This window comes from Eutrigla gurnardus (genome assembly GCF_963514095.1).
Source record: "Eutrigla gurnardus genome assembly, chromosome: 15".
NCBI lineage: Eukaryota > Metazoa > Chordata > Actinopteri > Perciformes > Triglidae > Eutrigla > Eutrigla gurnardus.
In genome coordinates, this window is record NC_139938.1 from 14,974,222 (window position 1) to 14,986,706 (window position 12,485).

Below are 12,485 nucleotides of genomic sequence, written 5' to 3' on the forward strand. Positions count from 1 at the left end.
GGGAAAATGGAAGCGCTGTACTTTGTTCTGTTTCTTGGTCTGGAAACGGCAGCATCTTGTAAGACTACAGATCAGCTGTGTGTGTTGTTTCAAAGCCATTAATCCAGAATATGATGATTAATAATAAGACCATTAATAATACATACGTCTAAAAAGCTTTGACATCACTTACTCTAGTCCATCACATTCAGAGCAGATAAAGGCTCCAGCACACATTCCAACGACATTTGGTTTTCTGTTTGATCCCTGATTCCAAGTTCTGAATCAAAGTCAAACTGCATCTTTTGATAATAAACATCCAGGTGTATTTTATTTACTTTCCAGCATTTCATAACTGTATACAGGCACAGGGGAAGTATTGGCATTTTGAATTTAAAAACCTTTAACACGCCATAACACAATGGTAAAAGTGTGTCACAATTCAGACATGATCGCTTTACACTCCTAAATATTAGGAAATACTTGTGACACCTTTCTTTTTTTTAAATTACTCATTTCCACAGGTGCTTATATAGACAACTCCGTCAGCTTTGATTTTACCAACTCTGATTCAGCCTCTTCTACACACCTGTACGTTTCAAATGGTAAAAAATTATGTCTGCAAAAAAGATAAAAACAAATGAACAGAAAAACCTCGTCAGGGAGCTAGTAATGCTGCAGATATACAGCACAGTAAAGCACTGATGAACAAGCCGTTGACAGCTTAACAACCCAAACTACTGAATATGGACATAAAAGTCCCCAAAATATAATTAGCAATAGTTTTTACTGTACTTTAGTTCAGACTTCCACTGAGCACACGAAATGCCAGCCATTTAAACCATCTGAGACACTATTTAAACCCATTTTGTGACCGAATAAATTAGATCTTAACAAGCTTCTCTATTAAATCACAAATGATCCGTCAATCTCTCCACCCTGGTCAACAGATCGTTAGAAGAATGTTTCTCTGCACAGCGGGCAGGTGGACTTGTTGCTGGATGTGAACCATTTGTACTGTAGAAAGATGAGATACAAATAGATTAGTGACAACAACGATATGCTGTTTTGCAGTAAACTTCATATGGTATTTGAGAAATGTAAGACAGAAAAGTGTACAACACAAAGAGTAATATTGCTATGGATTTATGAATAATGCCTTTAACTGGATCCCAGTAAATAGGAGAAAAGATCATAAAACATCTTTGGTTACGTATATAAACAAAGAAACTACAGAACTATTGTTCCCTCCGTTATGATACTTGATCAAAGATTTTATGCTCCAGATCTCGACAGCCCACCAGTGGATGTAATATGATCGTGACTCATATCTCACCAAACACGCTGAGTGGAACTTCTTCTTGCAGGTGCGGCAACCCTTCTTGGGCAGGGAGTAGTTGGAACCGTGGATAACGGAGAAGCAGATCATACAGTCCTCTATTCCCTCGAAGCGCTTATCCACGTTGGTCTTCCACAGCGCCAGGCCCTCCATTATGCTGCCATTCTAAACACACAAAAACCCATATGTACATTGTCTGAACTGCTTGGTTTGTTGTAGATAGATAGATGGATAACCTGCAGTTTTAGCTGTACTTTTTAACATTTTGGTTTGATTTATTATCACGTTGCCTCTCCTCTCTCTCACTCACTCACTACTCCTGTATATATCAAGACAACTTGCATGAGCTGGGATAGAATCTGGCACCAGGGTGAAGAACAGACAACACCAACTTCCTGCATTTAAATCCACGGTGTGTTTCTACCTGATGTGTCAGGTAGGTGCTCAGTTGCAGCATCCAGTTCCTCCACTGCTGTACGGCAACTCCCACACGCCTCCCACTCTCCACCGTGATGGAGCCCAGAGGGTGGTTCTGTGGTAGCTGAATCACCAACTCGATGAAGATGTCATCCACAGAATAGGTAGCAATCACCTCCCGCGCTGCTGAGCGAGCCTTCACCTGGGGTAATAAGATGAATATATGAATATATATAAAAACAAATAAACACACACACACACACACACTTTTTTGCCTTCACCATCTGGGCTCTTTCAGTCTCACAGTGAGTCAACTCGTAAAATGCATTGCATTTGTTGACTTACGGTCATGCTGTCGAACATTTGAGTGCTGGAGTGGACAGATGAGATCTCCTGGGCTGAGAGAACAGGGCTGACGTATTTAATGGTGAATTTCTCCGCCGCCGCGCTGACTCTCTTCTCCTGGCTGTTCCACCACAGCCGCACCATGGCAGGCAGGTCCTGCACTGTGCTGTAGTACACACTGCAAGCCAGATGACGGAGCTCCCACTCGACACTCTCGCCGTCTATGGGCAGGAAACGCAGGGAGCGAGATCTAAGCTTTTCACATTTCATTTCACAGCTATGTGCAGAAGTTGTGCAAGTGGGATGCGTGCCATTTACCGCAAACAGCCAGAGACTGGCTCTCTGTGAAAAAGGTTTTGGTCTCCTTTGTCTCCGCCCCCTGGACGGGATAGATGGGGTTCTCGGGCATCAGTTTGAAGAGGTGAAGGAGGAGGTTGTTAAGGGAGCAACTTCTCCTGAGATACTGGGCGTAATGGGCTCGCAGCTAGAAATAAAACAGAAAAGCACTTTAATACTATGACAATAATTCATGAGAAATCTGTTTACTAGCTTATATGTACTCTCATACACTCTCAAACCACAAGACAAAACCAGTAAAACAGTAGTCAAACACAAAGGACGTCATATCTGATCATCCGAGGACTAATCATCACTCACATGGGAGGGTGAGGACTTGAAGAAAGTGAGGAGCAGCTTCCAGGCCAGCAAGTATCCCAGGATGCAGGAGTACTCCACACTGAGAGGCTGGACCACTGCAAACTCTCCCACCTGAACCCCGGCCAGGATGCTATCACACAGTTCCTCACAGGTCGACAGGATGGCCATCAGAGACGCTGGAGGAGAACTGAAGACAGAAATTAAGCAGAACTGTAAGAATGAACTTGAAAATATAACTTATATTAAGCCCAAAATCATGAATGATTTCGTCTGTATACTCACAGACATGGCTCATCTCTATCATCATCAGACTTGTTGTTGTCTCCTTCTCCATCACACTCGGGCAGCTCAGGCATGACCCTGTATTGACAACAAGCCACTATGTTAGGCATATTCAGGCAACTTTAACTGTAACACTTGCAGAAAATGTTTAGAAAAAGCTTAAAATGTTCTAATATTTCACTGCTCCATCAGACGCTGAGCTATGCCGCCACCTGGTGATAAAATAGAAATGATCACCCAACCTGAGATCATTCCAAACCTCCTGCAGGGTCCTAAATGTCTCAGGACAGGCATAACACTTTAAGCATGACGCAGAAAATGCTTTTTTAATGTTAATTTAAGGAGAAGCTACCCCCATTTGCACACTGATGCAGACTCTGGAACAAAAGCCTTACTTTTCCAACAAGTGGTAGACAGTGATCTGCAGAGGCCTGGCCTTAAACAGCAGCAGAGGACAGAAAGTGTTCAGGAGCGTCTGGAGGGGCTGTGGCAGGTTTGTCTTCTGGTCCGCTATGAACCTTGCTGGCAGGGAGTTCTGTTTTAGCTGCTGCACAGGCACATATGTCAGCGCAACGCCGACCGACTGCAGTACCGCCAACGGGAACACGGGGTCATCCGGTTCAGTGAAGGAATCTGCATTCAGACAACAGTCAGAAGGTTTGTGAACTCAGGACTATTACATAAAGTGCTTATATAAACTTGCCATAACTGTCTGTATATTGCAATTACAGGTTTTGGATATAGTGAAACACATCAAATAAAGCGCACACACACACAGACACACACCTGTGATGCTGACAGGAAGAGGCAACAGCAGGTTGTAGATTCCTTCAACGAAGAAGTCTCTCCATTCACCGGTCAGTTCGGAGGGCAGCTTCTCTTGTATGTCAGGCGCAGATGATGTGAAGAACTGGTTCAGCTTCACGATCAACGCGGTGTTCTCGCACACGAACAGCTGCACCCATGGATTCCATAGACTACTCACATTCTCGCTGGAAGTCTGAAACGGAATTCAAGCAAGCAAATTAAAGTAAAGACCACCCTACGGCCCCTGACCTCAATGTCACAAAACAACACAATAAGTATGTATCTGTGTCTCACCTCCAACCAGGCTAACATAGAGCAGAGCAAGAAGTCCCACTGGCTGCTCCCGAGAACTCTGGGACAATTAGCCACCAGCCAGGACAGGAAACGCATCATCTCCACGGAAAGGTTCAACTGTTCCGCAGTTGCTTTAGACAGGTCACTGAAATACCATGAGACATAACAGATGTAGGCATATAAGTAAAACACGGAGACAGCATTTCAGAAGATGTAATTAAAATAGAAAAAACACGTCTACGTTTTTGTGCGATTACATTACCTGCTAAAGAGGAACCAGTCCACCTTGCTGGTCCTCCACTCCATCACAGTGGCAAGGATAGCCTGCAAAACCTCCGCCTCTACATGCGTGTTGGCTTGTAGACAGCACAGCAGCACCGCCAGACACCCATACACATCTGTCACACACACACACAATTATTATTTTATATTTTATATGTATGCATTGTGGCGATACTTGTGTGTGTGTATTCCTACCATCATTCTCTTGCCAGTTGATTATTCCAGCAGCTGCAAGAGCAACAAGATTATCTCTGTCTTCGTTGGTCATGTTGGGGCAGAGCACCTGAAGTGTGCTCAGTTTGCTTTGAGATACTGGGAACAAACTGACCACAGACAGACACATTTCAATATATGACAATGGTAAAAGGGGTCTTATAATAGATTTGAATGTGAGCCTTTACCTGTCCATTCTGCCATATAGCATCTTCACGGTTGCACTGTGTGTGGCTGCTAGGTTGTTGGTGTTGATGTAGTTTTCTAGAGTCAGAGACCAGAGACCTCCATCCTCCACTGACCTACAGGGTATCAATATAATACACATATATCCAGTTTATATTTTTTTTTAAATGACTGCCTGGGAATATAAACGTATATTAAAATCTTCATTTCATTAATTTGTTCTAAAACAGGATTTTTGTTGTTGTTGAGGAGGCTCCATTAACACTGTATATGTAGAAAATCATTGCATGTATTGATCTGTGTAGCTGACCTTGTGTAGAGTGTCCCCAGCAGATCTTTCATTGGCACCTGGCTCTGGAGTCCTTCTATCAGCCCCGAGTCAGTCAGCAGGCTTTGACAGGCAGGGATGTACTCGACCTCCTTACACCACTGCAGTGCATACAACAGTTCTGAAACTGCCACAGAAAGGCATACAAATAGAAACATATTAAACATCATCATAGATTGACAGACATAAAAAGACAACCTATGTTACAGAAACATTTCGTTCACTTTCTGTGTGTGCATGTACCTGTGTACTTGAGGTTTGGCAAGTGTGAAGGATAATCTGCCTCCTTTTCGTCATGAGTTATGAATGCAGCGGTCCGGGCAACGCTCCCCAAAAGAGCACAGGCACATAAGTGGGCTGGTGGCCTCGTTGACACCCTCAACTTCCAGATGTCCATGGAGGGTTTTTCACAAACTCCTCTGTGACGGCTGGAGAGTAAGGGGGTTTTGATCCACTGCAGAGGACAGAAAAAAGGGGAAGAACAACTTATGAATGTTAAGCGTTTTGTGCAGGGATTCTTGATTAAAGCAGAAACCTCCCACAGCAGGTTCTTCATAACCGATGTATGGTAGTGCCTGAACTACGTAATTACTTTCCTTACTTTCAGTAAGGATGATGACTTGGCTGGCTCACCTGAGGAGGGAGGGCTCGTCTGATCCTTGTCCATTCCGTCTGGCTGGGCATCAGTTGTGTAAAGAACTGGATGAGCAGGGGGGAATCTTTATCACAGACAGAGATGATTGTCTCCACAAGGCTCTTTACAGCCACTATTAGGACCTGCAAACTGAAAAATAACACCAAGAAGTGTTAGAACCACAACAAAGTTTTGGGACGGATTCTTAAGACATGGTTGCACAGATTCAGACAAAGTAATCAGGCCTAAATGTGGGGAGTGATTACTGACAAATCCTCTAGGGTTTTGTTACCTTTTTATATCCAGAGAGATGGTGAGTAGTTGGTTTGTCACCCAAAGGGCTGCGCTGTGCAGGAAACCTCCTTCCTTGAGCTCATATTCAGAGTGCTGGACCAATGACTGGACCCCAGCCACACACACATTCCTCAGCTTATCTAAAAGTGAGTCTTTGAAAGCATACTCGACACAATTAGTAATTTAGCTTCCCTGAAAACTATAAATATGTCCGTGCACTGAGCAGGTACTTACCAGAGAGGTGTGTTTGTGTTTGATCTTGGGCAGTGAGCTTGAAGACGGTGAACAAGAGTTCCTCGGCCGAGAGAAGGAGAAGACAGTTCTGTACGGAGGAGAAGAACGTGGCAGCCACGTCGCAGATGAAGCAGATGAGCGGCTCTGTGTGGCCTGCATCCGACAGACTCTTGGTCTCAGACAGAGTGGCATGGAGCCTCTCTAACATCTTCTCCATGTAAACCTCCCCTATCAGAGGCCCTGCACAAGTAAAATCAGATAAAAAAAAGATGATTATAAAGTTTGGTGACCAATAGGAAAATCCACAAACGACATGCACCAAGAGTACAGCAAAAAGGTACTTTTCCGCTGAGAAAAAAAATAATTAGAATTTGCTCGTGTGTGTCCGTGTTCACCATTGTTGTGGTGCTGGGAGAGCACCAAGCTGATGAGTGTCCAACTGTGGTTGCTGGTAGAAGAGGTAGAAGTGGTAGAGCTGCATCCCACCTTGCACAGCTCCTCAGTCAACCCCAAGAGTCGCTCGCCCAGAACCGAACCTTTCAGCCAATCACTACAGTTCTTCAGGGTTTCAGGATCTGTACATGCCTGAAATGAGAGATAGAAGCCGGGATGTTTGTAACTACTCGTATGTAAATGTAATGTATAGATGGAGAAAACTGTGCACAGAAGACTCCTACCTTCCGTATAATTTGCAGGATAACTCCCCACTCTAAATCCATCTACAAAACAGAGGGAAGAGCATAAATGGCAGCAACAGCAACATAGGTTTAATCTACAGCACGGGGGGGTCATCATGGCACCCATAAGAGACGTGAATCAACATCAGAGGCCTTCACTACAAAGCAGCGTCAACGAACCCAGGATATATTTTCATTCATTTGGCTTAATTTATTATAGGACTACCAGAGCACGAGTAGAAATGACTATAATTACATTTGAATGGAATCTTGTAAAGCACCTTGTAACTATGTTTTTGAAAAGTGCTATACAAATACAGTTTATTATATTATTATTATTTGTGTATGCCATTAAATTAATGTGTTGCTTGGATGTATTCTCATAGACTAGAAAATACTTGATTTATTCCCTTTGGGAAATTATGGTGTGTGTGAAAATTTCTGCTTTATTATTTCAGTTGCTTGGGGGGAAAAAAAAGGATGAATATGAAAGCATAATTCAAGGCAGTATGAAGGCTTACTTTCATCTTATAATCACTAAATGCATAGCCATTCTGTGGGACTGTAATGCAGGACTCCAGCATGTCTCACTGCATCGGCTCAAGAATTCAAATAAGTGAATATAGGATATGAACATTTGATAAGAGAATATGTCCTCATTTTTTTTAATGTGGTTATAGAAAAGTTATTTATGGTGGTTCTAGACCGCCCTGTTAATATAGGTATGTTTGCATTTTTTAAGTTTTTTTTAACCTCAATGAAAATGTGAAACGTTATGTATTGAGGCCGGATATTTCCTTAGAGAAAAATTTGCGATGGATTTTGGAAATGTCTAACTCTACAACTAGTGTAATATTAATAATAGGCCTTATATTAGTGTAGCTTAATCTTTACTAAATTCAAATAACGCTGTGACTAAAGTTTTTAAATATTTGGTACAGCCCTACATATAAGGTATGAATACCGATTTTAAGAGAGCAGGTTGGTTGTGCAGCATGGCTTATGTTACCATGGCAATCCACCCCTGTAAGGTGTGAACTCTAAATCCTGGGCCTCAGATCATATCACATGGCATCTGCGTCTTGGGTTACCGTGGTGATGTGGTTGAGGATGCGGGTGGTCTCCTGTTGGCTGCAGCAGTAGAGTGAGCTGAAGACCATCTCAACCAGGTACTCGGTGTCTCTGCACCCCTTCTCAGCCAGCCAAACCACCACCCGCTCCAGCAGGAACTCCATTGCTGGATTCTTCATGGTCACCTCGTCCTTTTGCTCACCGTCCATTATGTTTTTATCCAATTCGGCCAATGTCTAAGACAAGCACAGTTTAGGGGAAAAGTTAATTGCGATATGGAATTCTTTCATGCAACTTTCTCAAAAATATGCCCATTACAAAGACAAATTGATGGCTCCAAAGGATTGACACTGAAAAACACTTGTATCTATAATGAGCAAATATGACTTACACTGAAGACCCTGTGTGTGTGGAACGACTGCAGGAGAAGGGAGAGGAAAACAAGATGTCGCTCTGAGTTTTTCTCATTCACATGCACCAGGCAGAGTTGGGCCAGCTGGCATACTACATCCTCAAAATGCTGGGTCTGTAGGGACCCAAATGCCTGCTCATTCACCAGCCCAGACACTGTCTGAGCAGGTTTCTCAACACCTTCCGCCTCCACTCCAGTTTTTCCATTGTCCTCTGGCTTAGAGAAACAGATCTTGACAGATTTCTTCTTCTGGATGTGCTTTCTTTTTACTCTGTCAGGGTAGCGCATTACCTGGAGACATAAGAGAAAGTGAGAATAGAGTTATTTATTTCCTGTTTTCCGTTTCACTTTGACCACTTGTAAAGACATGAGTGAGTCTGACGGCCACATTGATCTGCAGTATCCTTGCCAGAGATTCCCCAAAGCCAAACGTACCTGCAACAAGGTAGCCACCCCTTCCAAAGCCTGTGGATCTGCATCCTCATTGTCGGCATAACGCATAAACAACACACCGAGCCCTTCCCAGAAGTCTGCCAGAAGCCCTTGAAAGACATCTCTGTTGCCATTAGCTTCATCTTCACTGTGTAGGCCTGCCCTTTTCTCCCAGGAAACAAGCATTTCCGTGACCAAAAGGAACAGAGGACCATTTTGAAGGGAGGGATTTCCAAGAGCCGTTTCTAGTAGTGGCAAGAGCTATAAAAAAAAAAGACAACGACAAAATGTGAGACAGATAGGGACTTAAGTACTTCTGATATGATGTGGAACGTATGTGAGAGAGTGTGACCCCACCTGCTGTGAAATAAGCATGGTTCGTATTTGTTTTTGTTCCTCTTCTTCTTCTGTACTGTGCAGTATGCAGTACCTCAAACACTCAACAACAGAAGTCACTATAACTGCACTTTCTGACGGGCTAGTTGCTGCACGCTCACTAGACAGACTGAGACAAACACACAGACACTAATGATTATAGTCGATCGTGATGCAGGAATAACGGTTTATAACAGACATCTAAAGATATGGTTAACGTATGCAAAATCACAAACAAAATAAAACAATTCTGTTCCACTGCTATGAATAACAGCAGGAAAAAGTCTTTAAATTTGTAAAATAAGACTTCAAATTTTTTTCTCCGCTAAATCTTTTGCAAGACACTGCAACAGCAATAAATGTACCCTTGTATGGATGACGAGAAGAAAGTGGAGTAGAAGTCCAAGGTCGGATCGGTGACCTGTTGGGGTAGTTTGCTAAGTAGCGGCATCAGATTAGGGTGGAGTGCTTTAGCCATGCCTTTGCCACCCTCTTTTAGTAGAGCCCAAAGTTTCGGTAAGAAGCCCTTCTTGGCGTTCACGTATGTCCAGCAATCCTGAAATAGAAGCAGTATTAGATTAGATGCCACACAACTATAAATTGGCTACATCGGTAGATCTCCTCATTGCACTACTCATCATGTGTACTTTAATAACACAGGGTAGACAGAACTCCTGACATTATAATGGCATTAGCATAACCATACATATGAGGTCCTCATTTAAAACACAAGCTTACAGGAAGCGAAGACACGACATGAAGAACAGCCTCCCATACAGGAGGCAGCACCACAGGATCGGTGTCGTCAATGCTGAGGAGAACATTGGGGCAGAGTCGTGCTGCTTCAGCCTGGACCAGTCCTGGAGTATACTCACACAGAGCACACACCATCTCGAAAAATGCCCCTCGCACCTGTTGAGAAACACACAGAAGCAGACACAAAAACAGATTATTGCATTACGTAAAAACATCAACATTATTCACAACAACATAAATGCATCCAGAGAGACCGGCTCCCAAGGATTCAGGGATTTTTACAGCCGATTCCAAACAAACTGTTACCAAATTCAGTTACACTATGTGCATATACTCGGTGAACAAGCCCTATGCAATGCCAGTACCTGTGGTGTCTTGTGTTTGCTGTACTTCCAGAACTTCCCAGAGTTAAGAAGATGTGCTAGTCTTTCCTCCAGAGCCACCCTGTCACTCTGGAGCAACAGGGAAAGCAGTTTCTTCACCCCCAACAAAGAACTGGTCAGTACACGCACATATTTTCCTTCTCTCTCCTCCTCTGTCACAATTCTAGAAAACAAGGGGAACCAGTGCGTCAGCAAGGAATCTGATAGAATGCAGCATTGTGCCTCCACAGTTAGAGCAATGGACACGTAGACTAATGAGCAAAACTTACTGTGGATCGCTCAGTGTGTCCGCTGTTTCCTTTAATAAAATATCTTGAAGCACCTGCATTATAAGAATAAAAACAATATGTTAAATTTAGTTTCAGCGCATTACAACTTCCCTTGTCTGCACCGAAGTAACCACTCCTACTAACATTAAGGATCTCATCCTTGCAGAAGCTGAGAGCCTCGGGCTGTTTGGTGGGTGAGAAAGCAGCGTTGAAGGCCTGGCATGCAGCGGAGGCTGCAGGTGTGTAAGTGTCACACTGGGACAGAATCCAGTGGCCCATCAAGCTCTTCAGAAAGGGGGCCAAGCTGCGACGCACTTTCAGCACCAGCTGCTCAAAGGCCTGCTGGGTGGCCTCCCTGATCCGGCGATCATGGTCCTGAGAGACATAACGATGAAGACAACGTTCTCGTAACGTGCACACATTAAAGTCTCATTCAAATGTTGTGAGTATGCTGTCAGCCAACCTCTGGTTGAAATATATTGACAATCATTTGAAATGGGATACATTACTTTCATTTGCTGTGTGAGACTCGTCAAAAACGTATGATGGGAGTGTTTATTTACATGTTTAAGATGGTAAGTTTGAAGAATTGTGATGAGTGATGCGATGTTGATAGAAAAATGTATGCTGTGAATGTGTGGGGAATGACCAGCTCACCACTGCTATCTTGCAGTAAATCCTTGGCCAGTATGGCAGGACCCCTTTCACATCGTCAGCATCCCGTTCCTGACACATGGACCCAAAGTCCTGCACAGCCTGAGAAGAGTACAACACACCCAATGAGAGATTGCTGTCCATGGGGACTGTGTTTTATGTCATTTTAGGTTGGTTCTAGCTATGAATGGCATATTAGGCTACGTATGTGTGTTAAACTCACTTTCAGTCTGGTAACAGCATCCCTCTTCGACAGTTTCCTGAGGACCAGGCGGAAGTCTGCATCTACCAGGTTGTCTATCTCCTCCGCGCCGTGGACAGCGGGGACATAACTCAGCTCCGTGGTGACCGCTGTGTCGAAGCCCACAAACCCCGGGATGACACCACCCTCGCGGGTCAGTACCTCAGCAGCCCGGCCGCTACTGGACGGCTAGTAGCGAAAGAGAACCGTGTGGTTATATATATGTATATATATTAAAAACTACATCCCATGAGAGTTGAAAGCCAAAGGTACACGTTGTGGTTATGACAGTTGGGACAACACAGCTACACGTAGCCTTAACACGACGTTCACCGCGAGCGTTAGCTGTGAAGTTTACATTAGCATGTGCTCGTGAATGCTAGCAAACATAACCTTAACGTTACTTTAACACCGTGACGTTAGCTACGTTGACGTACAGACAGCGCCACTTACCCGAACATTTCCTTTAGTTCGCTGTTTATTCTTACCCCCCATGGATACGCATTAATCTTGAAACTTTCTAGGCGTTTTAAATGACACAGGGCAGAATACGCCGATCGTGTTTAGCGGAAGTAACTCAACACTTCCGGTATACATCTTTCAAAATAAAACGTCATCCTCGCGACTGTAATGCTGTCGGTACCAAAAATAATTTTACCATCTCAATCATTTAACACTGAAGTTATACTGTACACTGATGACATTTGGTGTTAAACTTGTTTACAGTTCTTGTAATTTAAATTTTATTTTAATCTTGGGTAGAGAAAACTGTTTTCAATGAAAACTGTAAACATTGAGGTCTGTAGATTTATCCAGGATTGGCAGGATAAGACATGCATGATCAAAATTGGTCCCTCATTCAAACGATATGCAGAATGATGCCATATTGGTTATCTGTTCTATACTATAATGTCAGTTAAAATG

The 12,485-nt window shown here is 43.4% G+C and overlaps 1 protein-coding gene across 1 annotated transcript; it reads right to left on the reverse strand.

The window, feature by feature from the left end:
- Positions 1-285: 285 nt before the first annotated feature.
- On the reverse strand, positions 286-12,138 carry ltn1 (listerin E3 ubiquitin protein ligase 1). The gene is made up of 32 exons (XM_084029702.1): positions 12,015-12,138; positions 11,544-11,750; positions 11,324-11,422; positions 10,811-11,041; positions 10,667-10,719; positions 10,380-10,560; positions 9,997-10,170; positions 9,624-9,814; positions 9,241-9,388; positions 8,887-9,144; positions 8,431-8,742; positions 8,060-8,275; positions 6,969-7,010; positions 6,687-6,876; positions 6,292-6,531; positions 6,056-6,209; positions 5,763-5,913; positions 5,373-5,583; positions 5,112-5,256; positions 4,804-4,917; positions 4,598-4,725; positions 4,383-4,518; positions 4,121-4,265; positions 3,806-4,019; positions 3,415-3,652; positions 3,020-3,097; positions 2,738-2,924; positions 2,399-2,564; positions 2,081-2,301; positions 1,743-1,937; positions 1,316-1,483; positions 286-996 (listed from the first exon to the last, which is right to left on the reverse strand). Exons 1-32 carry the CDS (start codon positions 12,054-12,056, stop codon positions 934-936), a joined length of 5,298 nt encoding a protein of 1,765 aa, XP_083885828.1. The 5' UTR covers positions 12,057-12,138; the 3' UTR covers positions 286-933.
- Positions 12,139-12,485: the final 347 nt, after the last annotated feature.

Coding starts and splice junctions, on each gene's coding strand:
- ltn1 (XM_084029702.1), bottom strand. CDS start 12,056: ATGGGGGGTAAGAATAAACAGCGAACTAAAGGAAATGTTCGG. Junction 8,743..8,886: donor GGGTGGCTACCTTGTTGCAG/GTACGTTTGGCT, acceptor TTATGTCTCCAG/GTAATGCGCTACCCTGACAG. Junction 3,098..3,414: donor GTCTACCACTTGTTGGAAAA/GTAAGGCTTTTG, acceptor TTGTCAATACAG/GGTCATGCCTGAGCTGCCCG.